The following is a 23,411-nucleotide window of genomic DNA, read 5'->3' as shown; positions in this document are numbered from 1 at the left end:
TTCCTTCAAAGACTCTTCAGGCAAATAAATAATTTTCAAAATAAAAACTTGTGTTTATTGGCAATAACAAAAGGAATGATAAATCACTTTAATAACTCAAATAATAAGGCAATCAATGTAATAAAGTATCACACACGCACACACTCTCTCACGGACCCTCACTATATATAGCACAGTTCTTCACTATAGGTACAAGCCCTAACTCCCTAACCAACCCTATCCGGTCCCTAACCAGTCCCTATCTCAAATCCTATCTGAGCACTCACACACATTCACCCCCCTTATATGCATTAGCTCCACCCCTTGTGTCCCACCTTCCGTCACGCTATTGGCAGATGACATACAGCTCCAGCAATGACAGACAGGTGGTTTCCAAGCTACCGTAACAGTCACCATTGACTTGCAAGATGCCTATTTCCATATTTCCATCCACCCATCTCATCAAAAATTTCTCCAGTTCCGGCTCCACCATGACACCTTCCAATTCACCGCTCTCCTGTTCGGGCTCTCCACAGCCCCCAGGACATTCACAAAATGCATGACACCAGTCGTAGCATACCTTCGTATCAAAGGGATAAAATTTTTTCCCTACATAGAGGATTAGCTTCTAGTGGCAAGATCCTATCAGGATACAGTCTCTGCCATAGACTTTACCCTCCATACACTAAACAGACTCGGGTTAAGAATCAACAGGGGGAAAAAATCAAACCTAATACTTTCCCATATTGTCTCCTATATAGGACAACCCTGGACTCTGTTTGCACGAGAGCCTTTCTACCGCCCCAACAGATTTGCAAGATCCAGGTGGCAGCTCTAAAATTCACTCCATCCACAACTGCAACCACACACGATACTCAACACATCTTAGGTTTGATGGTGTCCACCACTTCAGTAGTACTTTACACAAGGCTAAAACTCAGGCCACTTCAGTCCTGGTTCCTCACCCAGTATGATCCTGTGACAGACCCGCCTACAAAAAAGCTATGGGTCCTTCACGTAGTGCGACATCTCACCTGGTGGACTATCCCCAACAATCTGTCGCTGGGATGACCATTTCATCCTTCACACCTGTCCATACAGGTCATCACGGATGCCAGCCCCTTAGGCTGGGGGGCACATTGCCAAGAATTATGAGTGCACGGCCTCTGGACCACACGTCATAAATCAGTTGGAACTGCTGGCTGTTATAAAAGCCTTCCATGCCTTCTTGCCACACATCAAGGGACATGCAGTACAGCTGGTAACAGATAATACCACAGTAATACACTACGTCAACAGACAGGGCAGAACTCGATCCCGGCCCCTCCTTCGACTAACTTTGCACCTTTGGGAATGGTGTCGTACGCACCACATTTTCCCTCAAGCGATCCATACTGCGTCCAGGGACAACTCCCTGGCGGACCACCTAAGCCAGCTGCCCACCAGGATGCACGAGTGGGCTCTTGACCACGCAATTTTTCTGGACATATGCCAACGATGGGGACAGCCCATGATAGATCTCTTCACATCTCATCTAAATGCCAAATGCAATCGGTACTGTTCCAGGGCGGGCATAGACCCCTCCTCCCTCAGAGACGTCTTCCTCATACCGTGGTCCGGAGAACTAACATACCTGTTGTCAGCACCAAGATCTCCTAAAAGATTCTTGGTGGTTGAACAGAGAGGGTCCAGGCCTAAGTGTACTCCTAATTAGCTGAGCAGAGTCTGGGTAACCGAGCCAGGCAGCTACACATGCCCTTTCCCACAAGTCGGTTCTAATAAGTAATTAAGAGAGAAAAAACAAAGATAAAAATCATGCGCTTTGGAGTCTGCCAGGACGATCAAAGCTCAGGCAAAAAAAAGAGAGACTCTAGTAGCACTCTGTAGCCCTTCACTCTATGGCTCTGCAGATTTGCTGTTCAAGAGACCAAACTTAGAATTTTAAGAATTTTAAGTTTTATTGGGAAAAATAAATTATTTAGAGATATTCAGTTTGTTGCATAAGCAAAGTATAAGTTACATTTCCATAAGGTATTGCAGTTACCCACACAGACCAGTATCTACACAAAAACTCCAACCACCACCCACAGCAAAAAAGAGGCATAATCAAAACACTGGTAGATGGTGCAAATCGGAACTGTGAAGCTCAGTTTCTCAGCACTGAACTCAACCATCTGAATTGGGCCCTACAGGCAAATGGCTACTCCAAAAATGAAATCACAAGAGCAATCAAACCAAGAAAACAACACCGAACTGAAGAAAAACAACCACCCATGAATAAAGTATTTCTGCCATACATCAAAGGGGTCATGGACCGCATGGGGAAACTTTTGAAAAAACACAACCTACAAAGAGTATTCAAGCCACCACAAAAATATAGACTAAAACTGCAGACTCAAACAACCAGAAAAATCTGCAGTAGCTGAACATGCCTTGAAACAAACTGGACATGAAATTCTATTTCAAAACACTGAAATACTGGACAACACCAGCAATCATTACATCAGACTGCACAGGGAAGCCATTGAAATCCACAAGCACCAGCAGAACGTCAACAAAAAAAGAGGAAAGTTTGAAACTCAACAAAACTTGGCTCCCGGCTCTCAAAAAAACAGAGTGCAAAAGGTCAACGAACACTACCCAGCCACAAGGATAGGGGATCACTACACACAAAAGACCAGCTAATGACACCCATCAACCACAGGAACATATAATCTCTTCTCCTTAGCAGTTCGATGTTGTTTTCTTGGTTTGATGACTCTTGTGATTTCATTTTTGGAGTAGCCATTTGCCTGTAGGGCACAATTCAGATGGTTGAGTTCAGTGCTGAGAAACTGAGCTTCACAGTTCCGATTTGCACGGTCTACCAGTGTTTTGATTATGCCTCTTTTTTCCTGTGGATGGTGGTTGGAGTTTTTCTGTAGGTACCGGTCTGTGTGGGTGGGTTTTCTGTAGACCTTGTGTCCCAGTCAGAGGTCAGTTTTGCGTAGGACATAATAGTTTCTCCCCCCCCCCCAGAATCAAGCATTTTGACTAGATAATTTGACAGAGTAGCTGTAGTACAGGTAAACACCAGGTTGAGATAACCAAATAAGATCTTCCCTGAGATGATGAATACGCCAAGCACAAGAGTAGTGTTGATAGCAGATATTGTATTATTTACAGAATATACAGGTATATTTACAGCTAGGTCTTTGTTCTCAGTCCCAAAGTAATGCACAACAGTTTCCACAGAGTTTAGTGCATATATCAGAGTCAATGTCCAGTAAATAAGTTCAGTAGTCGTATACCATACATTTTGTACAGGTAGCCAGAGTTCCTTTTCAATTTCAAGCTCGTAGACACGGCTTCCTCCAGGATTCTCTAGCACAGGAACAAGATGACTCTTCTCCACAAACACACCAACCAGCATCACCAACAACAACCCACAGATTGTGTATGCTTGGTCTGCTACTTTTATCCCATGGATGACCAATCCTAGGGTTACAATCACAGCTGTTCTAATCACCTCAGCTGTATACATTCAAGCTTTGCTTCTCTTTATAGTACTGATTCTGACAATTACTTATTGTCATATACAAAATTTGATTTAACTATTCTATCAGGTTTAGCCCAAACCTGTCAAACTCCTCCAATTGTTAAATCTTTGAATTTTGTTCATACATTTATATTATTTAAATTCCTATTATTATACATTTACAGTACATTCACATTTTTTATTCACTTCATTTCATTCCCAACATTGTACATGCTTTTTCATGTTTTGTGGGTCCTAATACTTTTGTTAAGCTATCAGCAACGTTCTTCTCAGTCTCACAATATATCAGTTTTATTAGACCATTTTCTATACTTTCTTTCACATTCTGGTAACGTATGTCTGTGTGTTTTGACCTGCTTTTTACATTTGGAGAATTTGCCATTTGTATCACAGCTTGGTTATCTTCATTTACAGAAATTGAATCTTTTATATTTATTCCTAGATCCTTTGCTAATTGTTTGTAAAATATAAGATCTGTACAAAGTTCTGATAGAGCTGCATATTCAGATTCAGCTGATGAAAGTGATATAAATTTCTGTCTAGCTGTTTTCCAGTTAACTATGCTATCAGCTAAATGTACAGTCATCCCTGACATGGATCTTCTTGTAATAATATCATTCCCATAGTTTCCATCTGCAGAAGCTGTTATAATCAATTCTCTTGGGTTCTATATGTAATTCCTTGTTTTGGGTTTCTTTTAAATATCTTAATATCCTTTTAGTTGCTTGCCAGTGTTTCTCATTTGGTTTACACACATTCCTTGACAGTAGTTTAGTTAGGCATCCTTCAGTCTCGAAAGTATGGTGTCGTGCTCTGTATGGAGGACTTGGAACAGCATCTAGAGTGGCTGAAGAGGCCAATTCGAGAGTGGCAATCTCTTCCACACTGAAGACAAATCCAATCTGTCCCCTGTCCAGCTCCCTGGTTTTGCTGCTTTTGTGACTTCCTCTTTGCCTCGGCCTGCTGGACAAGGGTCTCTTCAAATTGGGAGAGGCCGTGAAGCACTGCCTGCCTCCAGGCTGAACGGTCAGATGTCAGGGTTTCCCATCTGTTGAGGTCTATTCCTAAGGCCTTCAGATCCCGCTTGCAGATATCCTTGTATCGCAGCTGTGGTCTCCCTCTGGGGCGATTTCCCTGCACTAATTCTCCATACAGGAGATCTTTTGGAATCCGACCATCAGCCATTCTCACGACTTGCTCAAGCCAACGTAGACGTCGCTGTTTCAGTAATGTATACATGCTGCATATTCCAGCTCGTTCTAGAACTACTCTGTTTGGAAATTTGTCCTGCCAGGTGATACCAAAAATCCGTCGGAGGCAACGCATATAGAAGGTGTTCAGCTTCCTCTCCTGATGTGCACAAAGGGTCCAGGACTCACTGCAGTACAGGAGTCTGCTCAGGACACAGGCTCTATAAACCTGAATCTTGGTATGTGTCGTCAACTTCTTATTGAGCCATACTCTCTTTGTGAGTCTAGAGAACATGGTAGCTGCTTTGCCAATGCGTTTATCCAGCTCGAAATCCAGGGAGAGGGTGTCAGAGATGGTTGAGCCAAGGTACACAAAGTCATGAACAACCTCCAATTCTTGTGTGGAGATGGTAATAGGAGGAGGTGAGTCCACGCCCTGGCCCATGACTTGTGTTTTCTTCAGGCTGATTGTTAGTCCAAAGTCCTGACAGGCCTTACTGAAACGATTCATGAGTTGTTGGAGGTCTTCAGCAGAGTGAGCAACAATGGCTGCATCATCTGCAAAGAGGAAGTCCCGCATGCATTTCAGTTGGACTTTGGTCTTTGCTTTCAATCTGGAGAGATTAAAGAGCTTTCTGTCTGATCTAGTCCGGAGATAGACACCTTCTGTTGCAGTTCCAAAGGCATGCCTCAGCATGACAGCAAAAAAGATCCCAAAAAGTGTTGGTGCGAGGACACAGCCCTGTTTCACTCCACTTCGGATGTCAAAGGGGTCTGATGCTGAGCCGTCAAAAACTACAGTGCCTTTCATTCCCTCATGGAAAGATCTGATGATGTTAAGGAGACGAGGTGGGCATCCAATCTTGGGAAGTATTTTAAAAAGGCCACCCCTGCTAACCAAGTCAAATGCTTTTGTAAGGTCTATGAAGGCCACTAAGAGTGGCTGTTGTTGTTCCCTGCATTTCTCCTGCAACTGTCGGAGTTGGAATACCATGTCAGTGGTGGATCTATTAGCTCGAAATCCACACTGTGATTCTGGATAGACTCTGCAAGCATCTGGAGCCTCTTCAGCACCACACGGGCAAGCAGCTTCCCTACAACGCTAAGAAGAGAGATGCCACGGTAGTTATTGCAGTCGCCCCTGTCTCCTTTGTTCTTGTACAATGTGACGATGTTTGCATCTTTCATGTCCTGTGGCACTCCACCTTCCCTCCAGCAGGGGCAAAAGATTTCATACAGTTCGGTGGTGATGATCTCCTTACTACATTTCAGCACTTCAACAGGGATGTTGTCCCTTCCAGCTGCCTTGCCGGAGGCGACGGAATCCAAGGCCGCAGTTATTTCTGCTAGGGTTGGTTCGCTGTCCAGCTCTTCCAAGACAGGCAGACACTCAATGTTATTTAATGCTTCTTCGCTTACTACATTCTCTCTGGAATATAGCTCAGAGTAGTGCTGCACCCAGCATTCCATCTGCTGTGCTCGGTCCTGGATGATCACACCTGTAGCAGACTTCAAGGGAGCAGATTTCTTCTGTAATGGACCTAAGGCCTGCTTGATACCATCATACATTCCTTTGATGTTACCTGTGTCCGCTGCTATCTGTATCTGAGAGCAGAGCTGAAGCCAATAATCATTGGAGCATCTCCTGGCAGCCTGTTGGACTTGGCTACGAGCAGCTCGAAGAGCTTGCAGGTTGTACTCGCTAGGACAGGTTTTGTATGCTGTTAGAGCTCTTCTCTTATCCTCGATGGCTGGCATTAACTCCTCCGAATGGGTGTCGAACCAGTCAGCCATCTTTCTGGTCTTCTTGCCAAAGGTGGACAAGGCGGTGTTATACACAGCGGTCTTGAAGTGTTCCCATCGTTCAGGTGCATTTACATTAGCTGGACCTGGAAGGGTTTCCTCAAGTGCTTGGGCAAATTCCTTCACTTTTCTTTGATCGCGAGTCTTGCTGATGTCAATACGTGGTCTTCCTTCCTTTTTCATGTGATATAATTTCTTTGTTCGCAGTTTTACTCTACTACACACCAGGGAGTGATCAGTATTGCAATCGGCACTCTGGTAGCTGCGTGTGATCGTAACACTAGGAAGGCTAGAACGTCTAGTGAGGATCAAATCGAGCTGATGGCAATGCTTGGATCTTGGATGTCTCCAGGAAACTCTGTATTGCAGCTTTGATATATCAGGTCTCGACCATCTATTCAGATATAACAGACTACCAATCAATGATCTATACATATCACTATCATATTCAGGTCCTGTCACATTTTCTTTTTCAAATTCTACATTCATAGGAGTTATAGCACCCTTGCAATTTTCCATATTATATTGCTTCAGTAACTTCAGTATTTTATTTCTCTGTGCTAATTTAAATCCTTTATCATATCTCTTTATTTCAACTCCTAAATAGTTTCTAATTTCACCTAAGTCCCTCAATTTGTAGTTTCTTTTCAGCATTTTAATGATGTTATTGACAGATTTTTCATCTCTTGTAAATATGGCTGTCGTCTACAAACACCAAAATGATAGCTTTCTCATCCCTTTTTTGTAAATAAAGACGGATCTGCCTTGTCTTGTGAAAATCCTTCACCTATGAGTGTTCTAATTAAATGCTTATTCCACTCATGCCCACTCTGCTTTAATCCATACAGGCTTTTCTTTAGTAACCAACATTTACCTTTCTTCTCTATGTTAGGTGGTAACTTCATGTAAATAGTGTACTGTAAATCTGCATTCAAGTAAGCTGTTTCTATGTCCACATGCCTCGAAACTAGATTGTGTTTGGCTGCATATGCTAACACAAACCTCAATGTTTCTGGCCTCAGAGCTGGTGCAAACACTTCATCATAATCACTAGATGTCTGAGAGTAACCTTTTGCTACTAGTCTTGCCCTATATCTCAGATTTCCATCAGCATTCACTTTCTTTTTAAATATCCATCTGCAACCAATAATTTTGGTATTAGGAGGTTCCACAATTTCTTCATATACCGTACTCTGAGCTGTTTTAGAGAATTTAGCTCCTTCTCTAATGCTTCCTTCCACCTATCTTGCTCTACCTTAGGCATTTTGCATATATCTTCGTATGTTTCAGGTTCAGCTACATTTAAACAGAAATAGGTTTCTGATTGATATCTCTCAGGTGGTCTACGTTCCCTTGAAGATCTCCTAGGTATTACTCTCTCCTCCTCAGGAGTTTCCCTTTCTTCTGATGAAGAAGGTAATTCACTATCTGGCTGCAGTTCCACAGGTTCTGACTCTTCCTTTATTCCTTGTTCTGGCTGTGAGCTATCCTCATCATCATTTTCCCCATTCTGCTGTATATCATGTGTGTGGATGATGGTGTCTGGAGGCATACTAATTTGCTCCCAGTAGGCATGTTCGTTAAATGATGCACTACTGCTAATGACTACTTTGTTAGTTTTGGATAAACCAAATCTATGTGCCCTTCTGTTTTGCTGGTATCCCAAAAAGTACATTAGCTTAGCCTTCCTTTCACCCTTTCTCCTGGTCTCCTTAGGTATATGCACACATGCAGGTGACCCAAACACATGCAGAAATTTTAAATTTGGTTTTCTTCCTGTCCAGATAGTATAAGGTATGTTATTAATCCCACTGTGCCAAAGTATGTTCAAATAGAAATTTGTGCATAGAATAGCCTTGCCCCAGTAATGGTCTGGGACTCTACTTCCGCTCATTATAGCCTCTGCCATGTTTTGGAGTGTTTGGCCCCTTCTCTCAATAAAGGCATTCTGTGTAAGGTGCAGATTTTCTATGAAATATCCCATGCTTTTTCAATATGGACTGGAATTTTGCATTTGTGAATTCAGTCCCATTACCTGTCTGAATCTGCTTTACTTTTCTGCTTGTCTTCCTCTCCACAAATTTTAACCATTTCTCAAATTCAATGTGGGTTGAGCCTTTGTCCTTCATCAGATAACAGAATCCAAATCTAGACTTTTGGTCTTGAATTGAAAGAATGTACTTTGCTCCTCCCAAAGAAGCTCTTTTAGGACCTATTAGATCTATTGATACTAAATCTAAAATGTCAACTTTTATGTTACTGTGTTTTTTAGCAGGAGCACTTTTACTTTTAGCTACTTGACAGGCTTGGCAATTAATGTATTTATCACATTGCCTTAAATTCACTCCAGTCGAATTTTCTATAGTTTTACATAATGTCTTATAATTTGCATGCCCCAATTTCAAGTGCCACAGGTGAATGCAATCTTTATGAGGATTTACATTTTCATAGACATTATTTGCTTTTACACTGTTCAATCTATGTAGATTGTTTCTGATACAGCATGTTAGCTTTTCATTCTTTTCTCCAGTAATTATACATTTACTCCTATAGAATGTGCTAATAAATCCCTCTTTGGCTAATTGACTAACTGATAGTAAATTGTGTTTTAACTTTGGCACATATATTACATCTATTGGCTGTGATAAACATGGTAATTTTACTTTACCTTTGCCCATAATTTTGGCACTTACTCCATCAGCCAACATTACTTGCTGATCAAACACTGCCTTAAAATTGGATATTAACTTCTTCTCCTTGCACATGTTAGCTGTTGCCCCTGAGTCAACAATCCATTCTTCTTCGTGGCGGCTGTTGCTATAAATAGTCTCTGTCAGGTTTGATGTATCTCTATTACATCATGGTTGTTTTCTTTTTTTCTTCTTACATTTACAATCTTTAATGAGATGTTGTCTAGAACCACAGGAATAACATCTCCTCCCAGGTTGGATATTCACAGCTGTGGCCTCCTCCTCCCCAATTTCACTCGGTTTGTTTTTCTCATTAGAGATTTTGGAGTCACGTAGTTGCTGGTTATCTTTTCTTTTCTGCTCCTCCTCCAGAAGTCTACTGGTCACATTTAATACTGTCAGCTCGGCTTGTGGAAGTACTCCTAAATTTGTTACAAACTGATCATATGTTTTTGTCTAGTGATGATAGAATTCTGAATGCTTCCTGCAATTCAGTAAATTTTATATTTTTCTCTCTCAAGTCCATTATCATAGTTTTCATTAGCTCTAAATGCTGCAGCATGCTTTCCCCAGTTTGCAATCTGGTACGAAATAGCCTTCTTGCAATTTGGATTTGGCTTCCAATGCTGACTTGTACAAAGAGTCCCCTTAAATCCTCCCATGCCTGCCTTGCAAAAGTTTGGCCTCTAATATGGATTAGGAAACGATCTTCTAGAGTCAACCCTATTATTGCAAGTGCTTTGGAATTTTGTTTCTTTTTTCTCTCATTCAGCACAGCTGGTGGGTTCTCAATAATGTCCCATAATGATTCCTTCTGGAGCAGTACTTGGACTTTTTGTTGCCAAGTGGAGTAGTTATCTCCATTTAGCTTTCTAATACACGGTCCTGATGTTTGCATTTCACTTGCCATTTTCACAGATTGCAGACAAATTTGTTTTTTATTTTTACTCACTTTTGCTGCTCAATTACCTCTTGGCTCTTCCTTCTGGGTTTTTTCAGGTCAGCTATCTTTATTGGTATCTTCCTGGGCGTGTCCCTGGGTGCACACCTGGGCCCATAACCATTGACAGAGTAGCAGTAGTACAGGTAAACACCAGGTTGAGATAACCAAATAAGATCTTCCCTGAGATGATGAATACGCCAAGCACAAGAGTAGTGTTGATAGCAGATATTGTATTATTTACAGAATATACAGGTATATTTACAGCTAGGTCTTTGTTCTCAGTCCCAAAGTAATGCACAACAGTTTCCACAGAGTTTAGTGCATACATCAGAGTCAATGTCCGGTAAATAAGTTCAGTATACCATACATTTTGTACAGGTAGCCAGAGTTCCTTTTCAATTTCAAGCTCGTAGACACGGCTTCCTCCAGGATTCTCTAGCACAGGAACAAGATGACTCTTCTCCACAAACACAGCATGACCACCAACAACCCACAGATTGTGTATGCTTGGTCTGCTACTTTTATCCCATGGATGACCAATCCTAGGGTTACAATCACAGCTGTTCTAATCACCTCAGCTGTATACATTCAAGCTTTGCTTCTCTTTATAGTACTGATTCTGACAATTACTTATTGCCATATACAAAATCTGATTTAACTATTCTATCAGGTTTAGCCCAAACCTGTCAAAATTGACAGCTTCCAATTTCTGAACAATTTTCCCAGGTCCTTCCCAGGCAACATCAACTTTAGAGGGTCTGAGTGGGTTTAGAATAAGCACGAAATCACCTACTGCAAACTCCCTGTGTCTGGCTTTTCTGTCATGAGAATATTTCTGCTTAGCTTGAGATTTCAGTAGATCTCTTTAGCTAGATCTTTCACGGCTAACAGTCTCTCTTGCAATTTCATAACAAAATCAGAAATTGGTATAGAACTAGACTGTACAACTCCTTCCCAGTCTGCTTTCAACAAATCCAAAGGTCCTTGCAAGTTCTTCCCAAACACAATCTCACTAGGCGAAAATCCACCCAAAGATTTGTGTGGCGTACTTCGGTAAGCAAGCAATGCATAAGGCAAAAGTTCATACCAACTTTCCCCAGTCCTGAACAAGATAGGCCTCCCCCTAGTTTCTCACCTGACCAGTTTGCAGCCTTTTTAAAATCTAAAGTGGAGGCCATCCGCTGGGACCTCTCTCCTTTTTTGAACACAGTGAGTCGAGCAGAGATGTCCAGCGCTCCGTCTTGCCCTGTGATTTTCGACACCTTTCAGCCTGTCACGCCTGATTCAGTGGCCAAGGTGCTTGACCGCTGTCGTGCCACCACCTCCTCCCTTGACCCTTGCCCGGCCTGGCTCATCAAAGCAGCCAGGCCGATAACAACAGAATGGGCCACTGTAATAATAAATGGGTCTTTCCTTGAGGGCAGCTTTCCTTCTGCCCTCAAGGAAACACTCATTAGGCCCATAAGAAAGAAACCTAGTTTGGCGGTGGACGAAATTGGCAATTATAGGCCCGTCGCCAACGTTTCTTTCATGAGCAAAGTGGTGGAGAGGGTGGTGGCCGACCAGCTGCAAGCTCACTTGGAAGAAACGGATGCCCTGGATCCATTCCAGTCAGGCTTCAGGCCGTGCCACGGAACAGAGACGGCATTGGTCGCCCTGTACGATGACCTACTGAGGGAGGCTGACAGGGGAAAAATTTCTCTGTTAATCCTTCTCGACATCTCAGCGGTCTTTGATACTGTCGACCATGGTATCCTCCTGGGGAGGCTCTCTGAGCTGGGAATTGGTGGCCTGGCGCTTGCCTGGCTCTGTTCCTTCTTGGAGTACCGTCCCCAGAGAGTACAGCTTGGGGAGAGTGTCTCAGCCCGTGGAGCCTCAATTGTGGGGTTCCACAGGGGTCAATTATCTCCCCAATGCTGTTTAATATCTTCATGAGGCCCCTGGGCGGGGTCATCAGGGGTTTGGAGCGTCGTGACATCAGTATGCGGATGACACCCAGCTCTACATCTCCTTTACACCAACTGCAGGTGATGCCGTCCTGTCCCTCCAGCGCTGCCTGGGGACCGTACTGGAGTGGATGCAGGAGAACGGGCTGAGGCTGAACCCGGACAAGACAGAGGTCTTGAGGGTGGGTGCCCCCACTGTTGGCGGCTTGGGTGACTCCCTCTCGTTTGGGGGGTGACTCTTGCCGCAAAGAGTGGGGTTCGCAGTCTGGGGATCCACCTGGACCCGGCACTCTCCATGGAGACTCAGGTGGCGTCCGTGGTCCGCACCGCCTTTTTTCATCTCTGGCGGGTAGCCCGGCTGCGACCCTATCTCGATGTGGGGGCACTCATCACCCTGGTCCATGCGCTTGTAATCTCAATATTAGACCACTGTAACGCGCTCTACGTGGGGCTACCTTTGAGGCTGACGCAGAAACTCCAAGTGGTGCAGAATGCGGCGGCCAGACTCCTAAGTGGAGCTCGAAGATACCATCACATTTCTCCTATTCTGGCCGCGCTGCATTGGCTGCCCATTCGGTTCCGCGTTGACTTCAAAATTCTGACGCTTACGTTTAAAGCCTCGATACTTGGCGGAATGCTTACTCCCACCCAGTTCTACCCGTGTCACCCGAGCGAGTCAGGAGGTGAGGCTGAGGAGCCTGACGCCAAGGGAGGCCGGGTAGGAAAAAACAAGAAACCGGGCCTTCTCGGCGGTGGCTCCTCGCCTCTGGAGCAACTTACCTCCTGACATTCGCGCAGCTCCCTCGCTGGGTATTTTTAAGAAACAACTGAAAACATGGATGTTCAGGCAGGCCTTCCCCCTTTCCACCTAATTATTTTTTCTTTTATAATATATCCTGTTTCTCGCCATCTTTGGGGAAAAAAATTATTCTATCTTTTAATTTATATAAATTATTTTTTGTGATGTGGTTTGTTATATGTTTATTTTTCAAGTGTATGTTGTAAGCCATCTAGAGTGGTCACAATTAACTAGATAGGCGGGGTATAAATTAATTAATTAATTAATTAATTAATTAATTAAATAAATAAATAAATAAATAAATAAATAAATTTTAATCATCTTCAACAAGGTTTGTTGACTTCGTTCAATTAAACCATGAGATTCTGCATGATAAGCCACACTATAATTGATTTGGATCTTACTGATTTCACAGATTTTCCTCAAAAGCTCACTTCTAAAACCACTTGCTCTATCACAAATCAGCTTCAAAGGTATACCAATGTGTGCACATAAATTCACAAAAACAGAAAGATTGTAGAAAGATTGCTTGTGGGGAAGGCCTCGATCCAACGACTAGTCTGGCATACGAAGGAAATAACATTTGATTTAGTAGGAATGAAAGGTCCCAGTATGTCCATCTGCAAGCATTTGAATACTTGATCAGCAATAACCACAGGCTGAACCTCAGCTTTCGTGCGATCAGTCTGATGACCTAGCCTTTGACAAGAATCACAGGAATAAATGTAGTCTTTAACATTCTTTGTAATTCCATGCCAATAAAAATGCTGAGTGATTCTGCTTAAAGTCTTTTTTGAACCCCTGATGTCCACTACAAGGATTGCTATGAGCTATTTCTAAAACTTTTTCCCTGTATTCTTTAGGAACAATCAGTTGCTGTACTGGCTGTGCTTCTAGTTTCCCTTTTGCAGCATATTGTCTATAAAGCAGTCCATTTTGCCCCCACAAGAAGCTTACTTGTTGATTAGGTTGCTGAACAGCGTATTGATCTGCCTGAGACCGAAAAGCGGCCAGTGTAGGATCAGATTCTTGCTTTCGTTTAAATTCAGCTGAACCAGATAATTGAACAACATTTTCAGGCTGATTACTTTCAAAATTATCATCAGTAGCTGTGTTACCGGTTTCTGTCACAAGAGGTTGCACACCTAGCAGAAAGAGCGGAGGAAATATTCCACTTACCTCGAATACCGTCTCTCCTCTCGCAGAACGACAGGGCCCTTCTCCATCCCGATGTCCGGTCTCTTCACCTGACAGCGTGGAGGATAACCCCCAATTCCGTGCAAACTTAGACCAAGCACGAAAACCGTCTACCTCTTGCTTATATGACAGCAAATGGAAAGTCTTTACTAAATTTGCCCAAGGTGAAAGCATGGCCACTGAACTGGCATCCCTATCCATGGTACTTACATTTCTGCTACATCTCTTCAATCTGTGACTGGCTCATTCCACTCTCAAAGTTTACATTTCAGCAATCGTGGCTCATCAACCTCTTCGATCCCGTTCCGCCAGGCTTTTCTGACTCTACACTTAATTTTTTTTTTTAAAGTCCTCAGGAATATGTGGCCTCCTTCACAGTACATTGTATCACAATGGTCCCTTCCACTTGTACTGGAAGCCCTTACCAAGCCACTATTTGAACCCATGGCTATGTGTTCCGAGAAATTGCTTTCCTTGAAGACCGCTTTTCTCGTGGCTATCACATCAGCCAGAAGAGCGGGTGAACAAGCTGCACTCCGGTCAGACCCTCCTTACCTTCAAATGCATCCTGACAAGGTCACCTTATACCTCGACATCTCCTTCTTACCGAAGGTTGTATCAGACTTTCACATTAACCAGCCCGTTGTGCTCCCAACATTGTTTCCTTCTCCGTCCACTCCATTAGAGTGCAAACTCCATACTCTCAATGTCAGAAGAGCTCTTGCCTTCTACCTTCATCGCACCAAACACATTAGATGCTCCCTGCGTCTCCTCCTGTGTTATCATGGACCACATAAAGGTGCTCCTGTTTCTCCACAATCAATATCCAGATGGATTGTACAGCTTATACAGCTGGTTTACCAGCTTGCCAACAAGCCTGTACCGGACAGATTGAAGGCCCATTCTATCAGAGCGGTCTCCACTTCGACGGCTCTATTCAAAGGTGTCCATATCCAGAACATCTGCAAGGCGGCTACCTGGGCCAACCCACTGACCTTCGCCAGACACTACCGCCTGGATGTCAGAGCCAAAAGTGATGCGGCCTTTGGACAGGCGATACTGTCATCCTTGATATCGTGACGGCCCTCCTTCTAGTGAGTACAGCTTGCTATTCACCCGTTTGAGTGCATTCAGGGACCACTATGAAGAAAGTTAGGTTACCTACCTGTAACTTTGGTTCTTCTAGTGGTACTCTGTGAATTCACACATCCCTCCCTTCCTCCCCTCTGTCTGTTACGATACCGTTCTATGATACCTTGCTTATCTACTCTTTATACGGTAACGGCGGACTTAGGAAACTGAAAGGAAGCTGGAGGAGGGGGAGCCTATATACACTCGGGGGAAGCTTAATTGACTCTTTTTTCTAAAGCTCTAGAATCTTCTGAACATCCTGTGCAGGCGCAGGATTAACCCATTTGTGTGAATTCACAGAGTACCACTAGAAGTAACCTAACTTTTTTCCATATCCCCTTTAAGATTGGAAAGCTAGCTGCCTTTCTTTCCCTGCTTAATTGTCCACAAAATCAGAGGGTCATTCTCCCTAGCCAGATGCAATGTCATGCCTGCAGCCTTACTATATGGTAGGTTCAAAGAAATCCTGTACCTCAAAAGAAATTGCTCATGCGAGCAGGCTTGGTTTTCTCAGCCTCTGAGAGGCTCAGAGGCTGAGGATCAACGGGTTTCTTCACCTCTGACCCAGTGCAGTCCAGGGCCTGAAGAGACCAGAGCTTGAAAAACTCAAAAGTTCGAACAAAATTTCCACTCCTTTCAACAACCCCTGCCATTCCAAAGCAATGTACTCTCAATACAGTAGCATAGAAAGACCTAGTTCTTCATAAATAATATAGAATATATATTCGTTGCTATCCTTTTCAAAATTCAATGACTACCATTATTTATGAGGGTAAAGCTTTATATGGTAAATATGGTAAATAGGAAAGGCAATGAGATTTGCATAAGCCGGGGAGTCAGGAAAGTTTTTAAGGATCAGTTCATAGTTTTGCACTATTAAAGAGCAGGCCGGGTAGGTGGGGCTCGTCAGCCATGGAAGGCAGCCCATCTAGGAGAAAGAAAACTCCAATTTCAAACCTCCACTGCCTTGTGGCTATATCCACTCATGGAAAAGGCTTCAGGAGTTAACCTCGAGGCAAAATCCGGAGCTGGAGTCCCGAAGGCAGCATGTGTCGTTCTGCCAACTCCTGCGACATTGCTGGAACCAGTTGTATTGGCTCTTGCCTTTCCATTGGACCATTTCAGCAATGTGGAGAGGGGGGATTTGCTGCTTGGGTAACAGCCTATCCTCCATATTACCTTACCCGGGCTTCATGCTCTGGAGAAGACACTCCTCGATTCAGAGCATGTTACCATAGTCTCTCGAGACTGAAGGATGCCTATGAAAGCTTTATAAAACAAATAGCTTTTCTCTCTTCACTACTTGCTTTTCTTTCATCAGTTAGCCTTAGAACATCCATCTTTTTCTCCTTTTACACTCATTTTGTAAAAGCTTTCATTATACAGTGGTGCCTCGCACAGCGAGGTTAATCCGTTCCAGATTAACCCTCGCTGTGTGAAAGCATCGCTGTACGGATCAAAAAAAGCCACTGGAACACATTAAACAGCGTTTAATGCGTTCCAAATGGTCGAAAACTCACCGTACAGCAATGCTTTTCCGCGTCCGGCAGCCATTTTCGCACCCTCGGTAAGCGAGGGGAGGGCGCGAAAACGCTGCGCGCGGCCATTTCAGCTGCAGCGAGACCACGGATCAGGTGTTTAGCGGGTCCAAAATGACCACCTGAGCAGCCGAAATGGCTGCGCACAGCTTTTTCCCACCCTCCCCTCGTCTACCGACGGCGCGAAAACACTGTGCGCGGCCATTTAGGCTGCTCCAGTGGCCATTTTGGACCGTCCGGACAGCTGATCGGCGGGTCGCAAAGCGACCATACTCTGCCACTAGGGGGTGAATTTTTCTTCTTTTTCTTTCTTTGATCTAAAATTAAAAAGGTAAAGGTTCCCCTTGACAATTTTTGTCCAGTTGTGTTCGACTCTAGGGGCGGTGCTTATCCCCATTTCCAAGCGATAGAGCCAGTGTTTGTCCGAAGACAATCTTTCCGTGGTCACATGGCCAGTACGACTTAGACACGGAATGCTGTTACGTTCCCACCGAGGTGGTCCCTATTTATCTACTCGCATTTGCATGCTTTCAAACCACTAGGTTGGCGGGAGCTGGGACAAGCGACGGGCGCTCACTCCGTTGCGTGGATTCGATCTTACGACTGCTGGTCTTCTGACCCTGCAGCACAGGCTTCTGCGGCTTAGCCCACAGTGCTACCACATCCCTGACCTAAGATTAACTTAGGTCAAAAAAAGGGGCAGGAAAGGTTTTTTCTTTTGTTTAATTCGTAAGTCGAGGCTCCGCTTGCAAGTCAAAGCAACTTTACACGAACTGAGTTGTTCATAACTCGAATCATTCACAAGGAGGGTCATTTGTAAGTCAAGGTTCCACTGTAGTTCCCCCACTCTGGCTCCCTTGCATTGGATGCCTGTTGATTTCCACATTGGTTTCAAAGTGTTAATGAAGACATATAAAGCCCTAAATGGTTTAGGACCTCGATGTCTAGCGAAACGCCTCCTCCCACCTAGATCTACTCAAATCCCTCATTCTAGGTAGGAAGGGCCAGTAAGGGGCCTAACACTCAAGGAGGCCCAGAGAGAAAGTCCAAGAACCTGGGCCTTCTCAGCAATGGCCCCTTGCCTCTGGAACAGTCTACCCCCGGAGAGTTGTCTGGCTCCCTCACCGGGTGTTTCTAAGAGTAAACTTAAGACCTGGCTCTTTAGGCAGGGTTTCCCTCCTGTCATCACCTAATTATTTTCCCCATCTTGAACAATGTTATTACTGTTATTTTTATTTTATTATAATGGTTATATTTTATCTATTATTGTTAGACACCCAGAGTAGACTTCATTCTAGATGGGTGGGGTATCAATTTAATAAATTAATAAATTAATAAATAAATACATAAATCAATAAAATAAAATAAAATAAAATAATATAAATAAATAAATAAATAAAGGTAGATTTCCAGCCCTCCTTTAATCATTAGGGTAGAACTCTATTCTGAAAAGTCTATTTTGATGTAATTTCATTCTCCCATTAAAATGCCTTGTAAAGGAAAATGTGGGAGGTGGAATTGCAGATCACTTAGTCATTATACAAGGCGGTCACGACTCAAAAAAAGGTTGGGAAACACAGCTCTACATGCATCTTAAGGAGAGATCAGCATTATCAGCAGTAACTGTAATCAGTGGGGAAAGGACAAAATGAACTGGAATAAACCTGAGATGACCTCCTTTAATTAGAATAAAGATGAAAAATACTATTACTATATATATTAGAATAAGGAGGAATAAATATTACTAAATATTAAAAGATTATAAAAAACAAGATTTTGAGAAGTTGAAATTAGAAATTAAAAATAAATTAAATGTTTATAGGAAGGTCAGCTATCAGACTTTGGTAGAATTGTCTTGTCTAAAATGAATGTACCGAAGATCAATTTTTAAATTCTTTTTTAAAAATCCTCATTCTTTTATTCTCCCTCACAATTGTACTTCTAGAAAATTAGAAGGGAATTTCTCAAAGTTGATTAAAGAGGAAACAAATATTTGAATTAAAGGATTGGTCAGCAAAAATAAATACCACGGACAGTGTTAGAAAGGAAGAGTAAAAGTGGATAGATGTGATGCAGCAACCAAGTGCAGGCTAAGAAGACACAGGGAGTTCAGCTGCAGGGCGAGGAAGCCTGGGCCCCAGATACTGCCTCTCACGTCCTTTGAGGAGAGGTTTGGCAAGCTCGAAACAAAGACCAGCATGCAGTTAGGAAGCCAGCAGTGAGTTGGGGGTTATCCTGTGTTTTGCTCCAAGGGTCACATGCGTGACTTTACGCCTCTTGGGCAAAAGTCAGGGGTGTGTCCTCCTTGCAAGGAGCTCTCCTGGATCTCAGGGAATGGATTTGCTCCCTAGAGGGCTTGGTTGCAGACAGGGAGAAGCAGAGGAAGGGAGAGAGGGACCATGGTGAGACCTCCAGGGACCTTCAGGCATCATCCCACCTATTAACAAGCAGCTCCTCAGCTGCTGGAATTGGAAGTCTCCGGGCTGGAGGATGCTAATCTTGACAAGAGGGAAATCACACCCTCGAGGAGACCCCTTCTTCAGTTGATGGGCCTGTACACAGTCACATTGAGGATACTCCTCATGGGGAGGAAGTTAGAGGGTTTCTGGTAATGGGCGTTTAGATTGTCAAGAAAACAGAGTGTGGTGTTTGAGACGGTTGTGAGGACTGCACAGTGACTACCCTGCCTGGTGCAAAGGTTGTCGATGTTACGTCTCACATGGAGAGGGTTGTAAAGAGTGCTGGGGATGAAGTAGCACTGGTGGTGCATGTCGGCACCAAACACATGGGGGAAATGTAGCCAAGCGGTCCTGGAGGCCAAATTACGGTTGTTAGAGAGGAAGCTCAAAGCCAGTATCTCAAAGGTAGCGTTCTTGGAAGCGCTACCTGTTCTACATGCACGATGAACTAGGCAGGCGGAGCTCAGAGGTCTCGACGTGTGGATGAGACGGTGGTGTCAAGGGGAAGGGTTTAGATTCATTTGGCACTCGTTAATGTTTTGGGACAAGCCGGGCTTGTACAAGCGAGACCGGCTTCACTTGAATGAAGACGGAGCCTGACTGCTGGTGTGTATCATAGAAAAGGTGGCAGAGCAGCTTTTAAATTGAACATGGGAGGAAAGATGACAGGAGCCGAGCAGCATCCATTTCAGGACTCCTCATCCCTGTAGAATGAGGGTGGAGAGAGTAGAGAACAACAAAGTGATTACAGTGTAGGAATTAGGACTGGGAGCGTGATGGGATGGAATTGTTGGTTCACTGGAAGGAGAAGAAAACAAGCAGCCCTTCTTGGGGGACCCCCATACGCAGGTGCTTTTAGGCAAGTGCCCAAAACCTCTCAGCAAAGATGGGAGAGCTGGAACATTTGGAGGGTAGATATAAGATTGATACAGTGGCCATAATGGAATAATGGTCATAAGGGAAACCTGGAGAGATTCAGAGAAACAGTGGGATGCTGCAGTCCCAGATGACAAACTCTACAGGAGGGATAGGAAGGGGCATGTTGGATGGCCATCTAGGTCAAACAGGGGGTAGAATCCAGCAGAATGGAGATGGATGGCGGGTCAGACTCCATTGCAAAGAAGGAGACTCCACCACCCTTCCAGGCAGCCTTCTCCACCTCAGGACAGCTCTGACCATCAGGAAGCTCTTCCTAATGTTCAGATGGAATCTCTTTTCCTGTAGTTTGAAACCATTGCTCCGTCTCCTAGTCTCTGGAGCCCTGGAAAACAAACCTGTCCCCTCTTCAACGTGACATCCTTTCAAAGATTAAAACATGGCTATCGTGTCCCCTCTCAACCTTCTTTTTGTAAGGCTAAACATTCCCAACTCCCTAAGACACTCCTTGTAGGACATGGTTTCCAGACTTTTAACCATTTCAGTCGCCCTACTCTGGACACGTTCCAGGTTGTCAACATCCTTTTTGATTTGAGGTGCCCAGAACTGGACACAGTACTCCAGGTGAGGTCTGACTAATGTAGAATAGAGTGGTACTACCACTTCCCTTGATCTAGACACTATACTCCTATTTATCCAACCAAGAATTGCATTGGCTTTCTTGGCAGCCGCATCACCCTGCTGACTGTTGCTCAGCTTGTGGTCTACCAAGACTCCTAGATCCCTTTCACAGGTCCTGTTCTCTAGCCAGGTCTCTTCCATCCTATATCTGTGCAGTTCATTTTTTCCGCATAGCTGCAGGACCTGTTGATATTCATTTTGTTAGTTTTGGCCCATGACTCTCATCTGCCAAGGTCATTTTGAATTTTAATTTTAATTTTTTTTCTTAAATTAATTGTTTTAATTAATATAGTAACTGTATTTTTAATGATTATATGTATTTTATATTGATTTTTATGTTGTAAGCCGCCCCGAGTAGACATGGTCTAGAGGGGCGGGGTATAAATTTAATAAATAAATAAATAAATAAATAAATAAATAAATAAATAAATCCTGTCCTCTGGGGAATTAGCAGCCCCTGTCAATTTGCTATCATCTGCAAATGTGATCGACATACTCTCTATTCCTTTATCCAAGTAACTGATAAAGACGTTGAGTAACACAGGACCCAGAACAGAACCCTGGGGCACTCCACTAGTCACCTCTTTCCAGGATGAAGGGGAGCCGTTTGTGATCACCCTTTGGGTTCGGTCAGTCAACCAATTACAAATCCACTAAACAGTAGCACTGTCTGTCCCACATTCTACTAGCTTCTTTGCAAGAATATTGTGAGGATCCTTGTTGAAGGCCCTACTGAAATCAAGATACACTACACACAGTGTTCCCTTCATTCTCCAGGCCTGTAAGTCTATCGAAAAAAGAAACCAAATTATTTATTTATTTATTGGACTTATATACCGCCCCATAGCGCTACAAGCACTCTCCGGGCGGTTTACAATTTTTTTTTTAATTATACAGGCTACACATTGCCCCCACAGCAAGCAGGGCACTCATTTTACCGACCTCGGAAGAATGGAAGGCTGAGTCAACCTTGAGCCGGCTACCTGGGATTTGAACCCCAGGTCGTGAGCACAGTTTTAGCTGCAGTACAGCGTTTTAACCACTGCGCCACGAGGCTATTAGTCTGCCATTACTTGTTTTTGAGAAACCCATTTTGACTTCTAATAATGACAGCATTGCTTTCTAAGTAATTACAAACTGTCTGCTTAATTATGTTCTCTTGAGTCTTTCAGGAATTGATGTCAGACTGACAGGCAGATAATTTGCCCTCTTCCCATCTGTGGGGACTTCCCCTGTTCTCCAAGAATTCTCAAATATTATTGCCAATGGTTCTGATGTTACTTCTGCCAGTCCTTTTAATATCCTTGGATGGAATTCATCTGGCCCAAGAGACTAAAATTCATCCAAGGTAGCCAGGCAATCCTGTACTACTTCTCGACCTATTCTGTGCTGCATTTCCCGCACTGCATTTCACCTGCTCTTCCTCCCTCAGGTAGGAAAAAACTGAGGCAAAGAAGGTGTTGAGTAGTTCTGCCTTTTCCCTGTCCCCTGTTAGTAATTGGCCATCATCTCCACGCAGAGACTCCATTGTTTCCTTCTTTTTCCTTTTAATGCTGACATAACTTAAAAAATCCCTTTTTTACCTTTAAACTCTCTAGCAAGTCTAAGTTTGTGCTGTGCTTTAGCTTTTCTTAACATCCCCCTACATCTATTGGCTATTTGCTTGTATTCCTCTTTGCTGCTTTCCCCGTTTTTCCATTTCTTCCACATTTTTTTAAACTTAGCTGAGTTGAAATTTCTTTAGTCATCCATTCCATTTCTTTAGACATCTCCCATTTTTCCTTCTTGTTGGAACAGTCTCAGATTGTGCCTATAGCACATCAGTTCTTGGGAGGCGGAGCGAGGGCAGAGAGAGCAGAGGGAATCTCAGGGCTCTGGGAACCCCTGTGGAAACTCCAGGTCAGCAGACACTCTCCCTAGCAGTGGAAGGGGGGGGCAAGATCCTACAGGAGAGTAGGGCTGTCAGCAAAGGATCACCGGAAAACTTCAAATTCAGACAGCAATCTCTCTTCCTGACAAATTCCTTTCTCAAGCATCTGACCAGGGAATGCAACTTGCCAGGCACGTTGGACAACTTACTACTCCCTATACCACCCCATGGCTGATGTGCAATGTTTTCCAGCAAAAATAGTGCACATCTTTATTAAATATGGTCCATCTGCTAGTTCGGCACATCGCCTGGCAGCCATTGATACTGATGATATATCCTGCTAGTTTGGTACACAGCCTGTGTAGATTCAATAAGATTTTGAATTCAAATAATGTATGATTTCTTTCCTTTCAAATCAAGGGGGTAATGTTGGCATGTATAAGTTTTTTTTTGGGGGGGGGAGATAAAAAACTTCCCTGACCCCTGCTCTATTACCATCTCCACACAAGAATTGGAGGTTGTTCATGACTTTGTGTACCTTGGCTCAACCATCTCGGACACCCCCTCTCTAGATGTCGAGCTGGATAAACGCATCAGGAAAGCAGCTACCATGTTCTCAAGACTCACAAAGAGAGTATGGCTTAACAAGAAGCTGACGGCATATACCAAGATCCAGGTCTATAGAGCCTGTGTCCTGAGCACACTCCTCTACTGGTCCTGGACCCTTTGTGCATGACAGGAGAAGAAGATGAACACCTTTCATATGCATTG

At 43.7% G+C, this 23,411-nt stretch overlaps 2 protein-coding genes across 3 annotated transcripts in view; both read right to left on the bottom strand.

Annotated features, from left to right (window-relative positions):
* LOC144587361 (uncharacterized) overlaps window positions 1-23,411 on the bottom strand; it is a 56,731-nt gene that overhangs the window by 26,356 nt on the left and 6,964 nt on the right. The gene's annotated exons all lie outside the window — the stretch shown is intronic.
* Window positions 1,715-23,381, bottom strand: LOC144587373 (uncharacterized). The gene is made up of 2 exons (XM_078387800.1): window positions 20,627-23,381; window positions 1,715-20,552 (listed from the first exon to the last, which is right to left on the bottom strand). The coding sequence occupies exon 2, from the start codon at window positions 7,162-7,164 to the stop codon at window positions 5,641-5,643; it is 1,524 nt and encodes a 507-aa protein (XP_078243926.1). The 5' UTR covers window positions 7,165-20,552; window positions 20,627-23,381; the 3' UTR covers window positions 1,715-5,640.

This window comes from Pogona vitticeps, chromosome 2 (genome assembly GCF_051106095.1).
Source record: "Pogona vitticeps strain Pit_001003342236 chromosome 2, PviZW2.1, whole genome shotgun sequence".
Taxonomy (NCBI): domain Eukaryota; kingdom Metazoa; phylum Chordata; class Lepidosauria; order Squamata; family Agamidae; genus Pogona; species Pogona vitticeps.
The sequence above is the reverse complement of the archived record's forward strand: the minus strand, read 5'-3'. Positions and strand labels throughout refer to the sequence as shown.

Bases quoted from the DNA above. Each gene is read 5' to 3' on its own strand.
- LOC144587373 (XM_078387800.1), bottom strand. From the start codon at position 7,164: ATGCTGAAAAGAAACTACAAATTGAGGGACTTAGGTGAAATTAGAAAC.